General features: G+C 52.7%; 2 protein-coding genes across 3 annotated transcripts in view; one reads left to right on the top strand and one right to left on the bottom strand.

Annotated features, from left to right (window-relative positions):
• The window catches only part of prepl (prolyl endopeptidase like), an 8206-nt gene extending 3399 nt beyond the window's left edge, over positions 1-4807 (bottom strand). The window contains exons 1-13 of one of the 2 annotated variants that reach the window (XM_019860135.1): positions 4590-4807; positions 4365-4484; positions 4203-4269; positions 3828-3975; positions 3683-3744; positions 3471-3597; positions 2777-2993; positions 2425-2616; positions 2127-2348; positions 1825-1994; positions 1524-1740; positions 1237-1386; positions 163-265 (exon numbers count right to left, since the gene is read on the bottom strand). In XM_019860135.1, the coding sequence (XP_019715694.1) occupies positions 163-265; positions 1237-1386; positions 1524-1740; positions 1825-1994; positions 2127-2348; positions 2425-2616; positions 2777-2993; positions 3471-3597; positions 3683-3744; positions 3828-3975; positions 4203-4269; positions 4365-4484; positions 4590-4697 (1903 nt within the window). In that variant the 5' untranslated portion in view covers positions 4698-4807. Of the gene's footprint in view, positions 1-162; positions 266-1236; positions 1387-1523; positions 1741-1824; positions 1995-2126; positions 2349-2424; positions 2617-2776; positions 2994-3470; positions 3598-3682; positions 3745-3827; positions 4019-4202; positions 4270-4364; positions 4485-4589 lie in introns of those variants that run through there. The other variant, XM_019860136.1, reaches the window with a different exon arrangement.
• Positions 4808-4914: 107 nt separating this feature from the next.
• Positions 4915-9183, top strand: part of camkmt (calmodulin-lysine N-methyltransferase) — a 62276-nt gene continuing 58007 nt past the window's right edge. The window contains exons 1-3 of the mRNA XM_019860145.1: positions 4915-5166; positions 6217-6386; positions 6464-6528. Coding sequence (XP_019715704.1) covers positions 5071-5166; positions 6217-6386; positions 6464-6528 — 331 coding nt within the window. The 5' untranslated portion in view covers positions 4915-5070. The remainder of the gene's footprint in view (positions 5167-6216; positions 6387-6463; positions 6529-9183) is intronic.

A 9183-nucleotide genomic window follows, 5' to 3' on the forward strand; every position in this document is an offset into this window, starting at 1 on the left:
TGCAATTAGCGAGCACGCGCATACGCGCCGGAGCGCAAGGTGACCTCCGCTTCACGTCGGTCGTGAACCGAAGTGACTCGCGTGATGGTCGTCTGTCCGTCCGCCACGCACCGAATGCAAGCGGGACCATTTGCGGCGACCCGACACGTTAGCGGAACGTACCTGCTTTGGCCGCTTCCTTCAGCTTCTCGGCGTACTTCAGGACACCCGCCAGAGGCGTCCTTTGGTCGTCGGCGTAGGCCGTGAGCAGCATCGACGGGTAACGCTAAAGGAGGGTCCGGAAAGGAGGAGCCGCATTAAAACGCCTCCCCTTCAAAATCGAGTGAACCCGTTCGTCTGCTGTGGGGCATTCCTTTCAGAATGGTGAAAATTCTCCAAATTGAGTCTCCAGAATGTGTGTGTGTTTTTTTTTTAAACGATCTTGTTTTATCCCCGCCACACGCTTAAAACGTGCAGCTAATGAAACCACTTTTTAAAACGCACACGGTCGATGTGAACGCAAACGTATTGCCAAAACTGCAAGTCGTGCGTCTGCGCCCAAAAAGAAAACGAAAAAGCTGTGACAAAAACGAATCAAAACGATGTGAATTTCAAAAACAAAAATGACAAAAAAACCATGACAACTCTGACAAATCTGGGTACACGCAAGTGCCAAGAGAAGCAAAAAACAAAACAAAAAAAGACAGTGGCGCATGAGTTCAATGACTGAGGAGAAAAAAAAAAGGAAGATCAGCTCTCTCTGTATGCCTAACGAGATGTTTTTTTTTTTTAATGAAAAAAAAAACCACCGTTCCTGAAAAGTAACAAGCACTGGGATGCAGGAGACACGCCCAATGATCCATTGCGGTCGGCGCACTCGTGGCCACCCCCCCCGGAGCCTCGCGCTCTCCATTCTCGTGGCCTCTGACTAAGGGAGCTTGATGGAAACGACGACAGCAAAGCCACCCCCCATGTGAAATTTGCAACTCGACTCATTTTTGGCCTCTTTTGTTTTCCCTTATCGACCGACTGTACATTCCAAGGGAAAAAAAAAAAACAAAAAAAGGTCAACTTCAAAGCAAGAAATTGATGGGAGGGCTAAGCCGTGCGCTTCTTTACCTGAGAAGTAATGTTGCAAACTGGGCAATAGGAGGCGATGGTGAGCCTGTGTTGCGGGTTATCGACTGATTGTACATTCCAAGGAAAATAACCCCAAAAAAAGTCAACTTCAAAGCGCTAAGCCATGCGCTTCTTTACCTGAGAAGTAATGTTGCAAACTGGGCAATAGGAGGCGATGGTGAGCCTGTGTTGCGGGTTTCCCAGGGGGTCCCCCCACTCCTCCCTGTCCTCCAGCGTCAGGGGCAGTTTGGGGTCCTCCATTGTTGCCAGCACATCCAGGAAAGGACTCTGTCAAAACGGTGGGAAAACACCAGCGTGTTAAAAGGACTCCTCTGCATTTGCGCCCCGCCCTACAGCAGATTTTTCAGTGCTCATTTTTTTACAAAGTGTGTTTACAGACCCCCCCCCCACCCCACAACGCGTACCTGTAGCGTGACCGCCCGCATCATATCCGGGCGTCCGTTGCACAGCGCCCCCACCGGCACGGCTCCGGCGCTGCGGGCGGTGAGGACGGTCCTCCTTGGGCTGGAGACCCCCGAGGCGAAGAGGTGAGCGAGGCAGGCTTGAAGGTCTTCCACGCTCCTGCGCTTCCCCTCGACCCGAGCTTGTCTCTGCCACGCCAGCCCGCGCTCTCCTCCCCCTCTACGCAACGTGGAAGCGCCATAGAAAAAAAACAAAGATAAACGCTTCGATCGGGCGGCCGGCGACGGCGGCGGCGGATGCTACCTGATATGGCAGTAGGCCAGAGCCCAGCCCTGCTCCAGCAGAAACCTTTTCTCCGGGCGGAAGCGCATGTCGACGTCCCGGCCGTAAGCTCCGTAGACGTGTACCAGCAGAGGAGTGTCTTTTGTACACGGCCCGCCGTGAAGCAGCGTCACCGGCACCGAGGTTCCGTCCTACGGCGGGGATGCGATTCTCGGCATTTCACGCCACATTGTCAATGCGACCTGACCTCAGTCACGTCAACGTGTCGATTCCAACTTGGGTGAAATGTGCCCTGCTGCTGATGAACGTTTGAGTGTTGGCACCTGGCTGCGGGCCTTCAAGCGCGCGGTGATAGCCTCCCGGGCCCGGTTGGTTGGAGAGGGAGCGGGCCTGCCTCCCGCGCCCGGTGAAAGGAGGCCTTCCTCGAGGCGAAGACGGTAAGACACCGGGGGACGAACCGGAGAGGAGATCAGGAACTCCATTGTGCCGCGTGGCTCCGCAAAGCCCGGATGCTGGCTTTCGACCGCGCACGCCCAGGAGGGCAGCTTCAAGCGTAACAGTCGGTCAGTCGGGGGAGTGAGCGGACTACGGTCACAAACGTTTTGTTTTTTTTTAATTTACCTGCAGAGTATAGGCCGCCCTCGGTCGGGAGAGCGGAACGACAATCAGCTCCAGCTCATTGCTCGTCGTCGCGGCAACCAATACGCAGTGGTCCCCCACGACGTCCATGTCTTTGAGCGCGGTGCCGGGACGCGGGGTGAAGATGGCATCCCATGACATCATGGAGGGCTCGGAGATGGGGGCCTTCGCCACCTGAATGGGGGTTTTGGTTTTTTTTTTCTTCAGACAGAAGCCGCCTACTGCCCCCCGAGACAGCCCCCGGCACGGGCTCCGGCGCGCCCCCCGCGCCCCTCGTGAGGAGAAGCGGCTCCGAAAATGGACGGAGGGATGCTCGTGTGGAGTCTCTCTCTACCTGATATTCCCGTCCGGGCCCCGTGTTGGCGAGGATGATCACGTTGCGCCTCCAGTGTTCCACGTAGTACAACAGCTGCGGCTGGCGCACCTGAACCAGGACGGGTTCCAGACGGGGGTCGGAGACGTCCACGAGCAACGCCTCGGAGCTGCTCCTGCCGCTGCAGGTGATGCTCAGCACGTGGCCGTCTCTTGAGCGAGACACCTCCACGAAAATACTGAGGCGGGGAAATTAAAGGGGGGTCGGGCACATTTGGCATCCTGTATCGTGACTTTCGGATCAACATTTTTGTAAGTGTGCCACAGCGTGAAGTCGTCTGTATCCAGGTTGTCGAACGGCGTAAAGCGACCCACAACGGCCTTCATGGCTAAATCGCTGGCAACAAACATGAGTGCACCTCAAAATGAAATTGTCCAAAATTTGCGTGGAATTGACGCTTCTCTGAAAATGACTCTGAATGCCACAAGATGGTGTCAAAGCACTACTTTTCTATTCTGGCTATGGCATGGCGAAAATCAAGTTCCTCCCCTCCCTTCAACATAGTTCCTTGGCGCCAAAGAACTCATTTTCATTGACAGGGCTTCGGCCTGAGCTCTAAAACAATAATGGACGATCGGTTCAAAAAAGAAAAGTGCGAATAGTTGAATGTACGACTAACACCGGGATGAATTTTTTTTTTTTTCTTGATACTCACTCCGGCTGCGATTCCTCATACACGGAGCGTATCGTGCTTCCGTTTTGCGTGAGGTCCAGACGGTATACGTTGCGGCATTTCAGACCTTCCCGGGTGGTGTAAAACAACACGTCGTCTGTGGCCCACTCTTCCAAGACACAAACATCAGGTCAGACGTTCGCCGCCATCGTTGGACTTATCCAAGCCGCTTTAAGAGTGTTTTCAAAATGTACCGAAGCTAACGACGTTGTCCAGCGTGAGTCCGCGTCTTCGGCCCAGCTTCACCACCACGCACCTGCGTTTGGATGTCACGTGACCTCACGCGTTCATTGGAACGAAAGAGACAAATGTGTCGGGATTCTCTTCTCCGGTACTGACCTTGTTGTTTCTGCGCTCCACGTCTTCAGAGTGGCGGCGAGATGCTTCTCCTGAGGGGAAAGGCGTATTCTCTGCACGGTCCACGCTTGCGTCTCCTCGCCCGTCGCGACGCATCCCAGGTCGAGAACCGGCTCTGGTTCCGACTCGCCTGTGAGCAAAATGCTGGTTTTATCCCCAACAGACACGGAATGCTACGGCCATTTCAGATCAGCGAGCAAAATAAAATGAGAGAAGCCAATCCAAAATATTCAACAACAATAGCAAGGCATTAGACAGAAACAATATACAAATATTACAAGGTGACTTAATTTTGCGGAATTGTGCATCAATTGGCGACAACTGCAAAATGACGTCAAAATAAACATCGTTGCTTACGTTTCGCCTTTTCCATTCTGTAGATGCCGTTACCTTCCACAAAGTAAACATGGTGACGACCGTACACCTGCGTCAGGAAAGATCGAATCCAACGTGCAATATCTTAAGACACTTGGAGACATTCAAGCGGGGTCGCAATCCACTTCCACAAGGATTAATTACCACTGAGTGGTCAGGTACGTCTGAGAACCTGCCGTACGTTGCCTTCAGGTGTCTCTTGAAACACGCCTTCAAGTCCTTGTACCGCTCAAGGTCGCGACTGAAACGGTCCGAGGGTATTTCCTGAAAAGTGAAAACTATTTCAACACTTCCAAAGAGAACCACTTCGGACTTTTCCGGTTTCAGAGCGGGCCGAAACGAAGCATCCAAGTTTTTGGCCACACTTACTTTCGTGTAGTAACGACAACGGAGACGCTTCGTGACAAAAACATCCCGAAAACGGGAGCGAAATGTCACAGAACGTGCAGCTAAACGGAATGCGGCGACAACAGCCATTAGATTGCTTTACATTTCACGCGCCGTCTCGAAGGAAGTTTATCGCCGGCCGCGCTTCCCTAAACAAAGGCGGCGGCGAATGACGTGTACAAAAAGTTCAGACTTAACTAATCGATACCAGAGTTGACCGGTGGCCTGTTTCCTCCTTGAAATCGAGCTCGACCGCTCTGAACACTACTCATATGTCTCAAGTGTCCAAAGTGTACGGAAGCGGTGTGAGGTTGTGAATCTTGGACAAGTCACGCCAGTGCAGCCCGTCGTATTCGCGTCGGTGTACAAAAAAAAAGAAAGAAAATCACTTCGCCGCTGCCTTCGCCCGACAATTTCACACGTTTATCTGGACACGTTCCAACAGCGCTTTGAGAGGAGAAACATGAACGAGGGCGCGTCTTGTGCCGCTAATTCCCAAACGTCTCACGATGGCGTTAAGACAGATGTCGCCCGAGCCAGGTGGAGCCTTCTCAGACAGGTAACCGCACCCTTTCAAAATGTATAAACGCTGCCAAAACCATAACCAAAAGGTGTGTTATTGGAGCTGAGTGGAACCGAAGGAGGACTTGCATGATAGATTCGTGATCCCTTTGAGCCGCCGTATTGGTTTTCCTGCTTAAGCGTGACATTCTTTGATGATTTACCTTTTATACAATCGAAAACAATTCCCCGGTTCGTCCATGATACCTCAAGGATAAAGAATGGTTTCAATTGTTCAATTGACTTGTTGATGAAATGAGCCTGTTTGGATTGGGCGGCCCTGTCCGATGAAGACAAGCCTGCCCTCATCCGACTCCACATGACGACGGGCCAAATCAACTGCGGGCGCAATGGCTGCACTGAGAGCCCCTCATGGGGGCTGAGACCTGAGATGCACACGCGAGCGAGCCCCTTTAATACAACTTGGTTTCCGTTTGCCCTCGTGGAGGCAGCATTTCATCATCAAGTCGGCAAATCACCCTTTCCAATTAGTACGCGGACCCGATGAGCGGAAGTAGTCGTACCTAAACCGGGCCGGTGACTTAACCCGGTTTGTCAAAAGCAATCTGCGCATCTGCCAAAGCTCAATGCAGCTCTGCTTATCCTTTGATTTTCATGTAGTCCCTGACCCACCCCACCAGGTCCAGATTAGAAATAAGTTGGGCTTGAGCATTATTTTCCAAGAGGATGCGCTTATTTTTTGGCAATGAGAAATGTTTTTATTGCAGTCATTTCTGTGAAGGTTGATGCAAGTGAAGACATAAAGTATGACATAAAGCAAATCTCAGAATAGGAAAAAGCAAAACTTTTGCATTTTCCTTCAGTGACGGGCGAGCAAATCGATTCAAGTTGGATTTTTGAGGGGGAAAACAATTCTACGTATGTCTGCCATTCAGACACCGAGCCCTATGTTGGATATTATTGTCGCTTTGTTTGCTTTCAATGTCTTCTCAAAGTTATTGCTGCTTCGATATCAATGGCGGCTTTCCTTCTCTACTCGGCTAAGCCGACATACTCGCGCGATTCACTTTTTCCTCCCCCTTCTCAGGTTTTGCGCGGGAAGCGGGCGGACAACCCGGAGGTCAAACAGGCATCCGTCCGCAGGTTCGCCACCTTTGAGCTCTTCGGCAGGACGAGGCCCGCGTCCCACGATTCCTCGGAAGAGCAATGGGTGGAATACAGAAGTGTTTTCTCTCCCGATTACAGCGCCTTTCTCAGGTAGGCGCTCTTGAGTCGATGTCGGCGTACGTCGCAATTGGAACGTGAGCGCGCTGTAATTCGATTCGATATTTTAGGGACAACCCGGGTCCGCTCCGAGTTAGCGAAGTGCTCAACAGCTTCGACAACACCGGCAATGTCTGTGAGTACCCTTTGACTTCCTCACTCGCCCGTGCGTCTTGCGTTGTGATGTGCCATTGTCCAAAACGTTAAACGAGCCTCATGCTGTGTTCGGCTGAGCAAATGATTGACGCTTTGATGTTGTTTGCCGTATCATGCGCTGCCCTTAAAATGCCCTTCGCGTGGAAGTGCACAGCAGTTGGCTCTGATCGGTTGACTGTTCAATGACTTTGAAGGAAACGGGAGAGAGAGCGCGATTTTTGTCGGGGGCTTCTGCTTTTGCACTCCTAAGAAAGTCACTTTTGATTGGAGTGATTAGAATTCTGCTCATTATTATTGTGTGACAGTGTTGTTAATACTCGCGGTGACTACTGCTCTCGTGTGGCGGATGCGCCATCCGGGGGTGTCAGACATATGGCCCGCGGGCCGGAACGGGCTCATCAAGTGATGCCATCTGATTTGGTATATGCCCACAGAGTTTGAGCATATCCAAGGGACAGTATAGCCATTTAGAAACTTTCAGTGTTTGTTCATTAGAAAAAGCCAAAACAGTAATCCTTCGGTTTTCCCGGATAATTGATAGTGGTGCTGAGTAAAAAGATGGCTGCCGTGGAAGTGGGGTTGACTCTCCGTCGCGTCCGTCAAATAAGTCCTTTCAAGGTTCACTTTGGTCACGTTCCACTCGACGTCGCGCGCTCTTGACGCGGAAGCCCAAGTTGGCCGCTCGGACTCGCCTTACTTGCGATCCGTTCATCAAGAGCCTCCTTCTGTGCCCAACCGTGCTTGAAAGGCAAGCCATGTCAAAGATGAGAGGTTCGCGTTAACCAGCCAGATGGCACCGCGGGAGTCTGGGTCAAAGGTGAAGGCCGCGGCTCGAGGCCACTTCCCCCCGTCGCGGCGGCCGCCCTCGCTTACACGCATACACTCGGCCAGGGAGACGATAGCATCCAATAAAAAGACGAAGGTCCTCATCGTGCCTCAGTTGATGATGATGATGATGATGATGATGCCACTTCTTACAGTGTGCGTCCGCTTTCAGTCTTCCCCCGTGTTTCGGCTTCCTCCCAGCTGGAGGCACGCTTGGCCAGATGGGGAAGTGAGTTCCCGACTCAACTGGTGGATTAGCGCAGCCGGAGATGAGAGTATCTGTCGAGCAGGGGAGAGGAAGCCTGCGGGCGGGGCGGGGGCCACGCCGGACGGCCATTGGCCCGTCTTTCTTGAACTCTGCATGGTTGCGCCATTATGGCGAGGTCATTTACAGATCATCTTAGGAAAACAAACTTTCTTGAGAGCACGCCGAGAGAAGAACACTTTGCATTCAAGGCAATGGACGAGTCGGAAGAGTCCCGAAAACCGCACCTCTAAAACTCGGGGAGCAACGCTCCTTGGAAAGACGGCAAACAATGAGACCCCGACATCAGTTGGACTGATTGTGAGTAAAGTGGGTGGAAAAATATGCAACTGCTGCTTACCTGGGCGCCGGCGCGGTGGAAAAGGGGCCGTGTCTGCGTGTCTGTCCTGACAGAACTCACAACCCCCACCCCCCACCCCCCCCCACCCCAAAAAGAAAAGTCTTGTTCCCGTAATGGAAGATTTCCTTTTGAAGCAGCCATTCCAGGCAAATTCCGTGGCCTCGTACTTTGTTTCACTCCTTCTTGGGAATTCACCCAAATGATAACGCACCTGGACATAAGGGCGGCGCTCCACCGCAAAAGATTTTTTTTTCCTCCAACGCTGTACAAGAGGTCAGCCTTTTAATTTTCAAGGCGCCATCGCCGGTAATTTCCAGGCACTTGTATTTTGCGCAACTCCGATAGGGGCATTCACACAAGCGAGCCATGATCAGAACCAGCACCCCCGAGACCGATCGGTGGCGCTCACACTTGACGAGCTTTTTTTTTTTTTTTTTTTTTTGCTCGCGCCATCTCATATTGGGCGAGTATGTTTGTTTGCCTTTCTGGGGATTATCGGTGAAAAAAACCCGAGAATTGCCCCCACAGGAACGCATCTCGATCAAACTTGCCGCGTATTTCTTGGACGAGCGGCGACGGGGGTCAGGAAAGTTTCTTTTGAAGGTTTGCCATGAGAACGGAAAACCGTCATCGAGAGTCGATTTCTGAAGAAGAGTCAGCCCAAAGAGGGCGGCGACGGGAAGCGGGGCCTTTGTACTGCTATCGACTTGGGCTCGTCAGGTCGCCCGAATGGGCCCCATTCGTCGATTTGACCCGAAATTGCCAAGCTTAGTTGCCGTCTCCATTTCTTGCAAGTGGAACACGGTGAAGCGTTTTTGAGAATTTGCTCCGGAAAAAGCGGCGGCGGGATCCGATCACCGGAAGCGGGGAGCCGTCTCGAAGCAACTCTCCGCCGGCCGCAAGCGCACCGTGGTTCGGACGTCGCTTGCGCCTCGCCGCCCGAGTGCGCAATTGCGCGGAGGAGAGCGAGTTCCTCAGACAATGAGCCGCCCCCCCTCCCCCCGCTCTCCATCCCATGTTTGGGACTAGCAATGCGTGAGATCAATTAGAGCTGGTTGAGAGGAGGCTCTGAAAGGAGCAGAGGTAACCCCGTCACAGCCCCCGGGGGTACGCTTGTGTTTCTGCTGGAAACGGGAGAGGAGCCCTTCCGAGTCCACACGGGGCCACTGACGCGCAAGCCTGCCAATGACACGCCGCCTCCCCCC

This window comes from Hippocampus comes, unplaced genomic scaffold (assembly GCF_001891065.2).
Source record: "Hippocampus comes isolate QL1 unplaced genomic scaffold, H_comes_QL1_v1.1 scaffold39, whole genome shotgun sequence".
In the NCBI taxonomy this organism is placed as follows: Eukaryota; Metazoa; Chordata; class Actinopteri; order Syngnathiformes; family Syngnathidae; genus Hippocampus; species Hippocampus comes.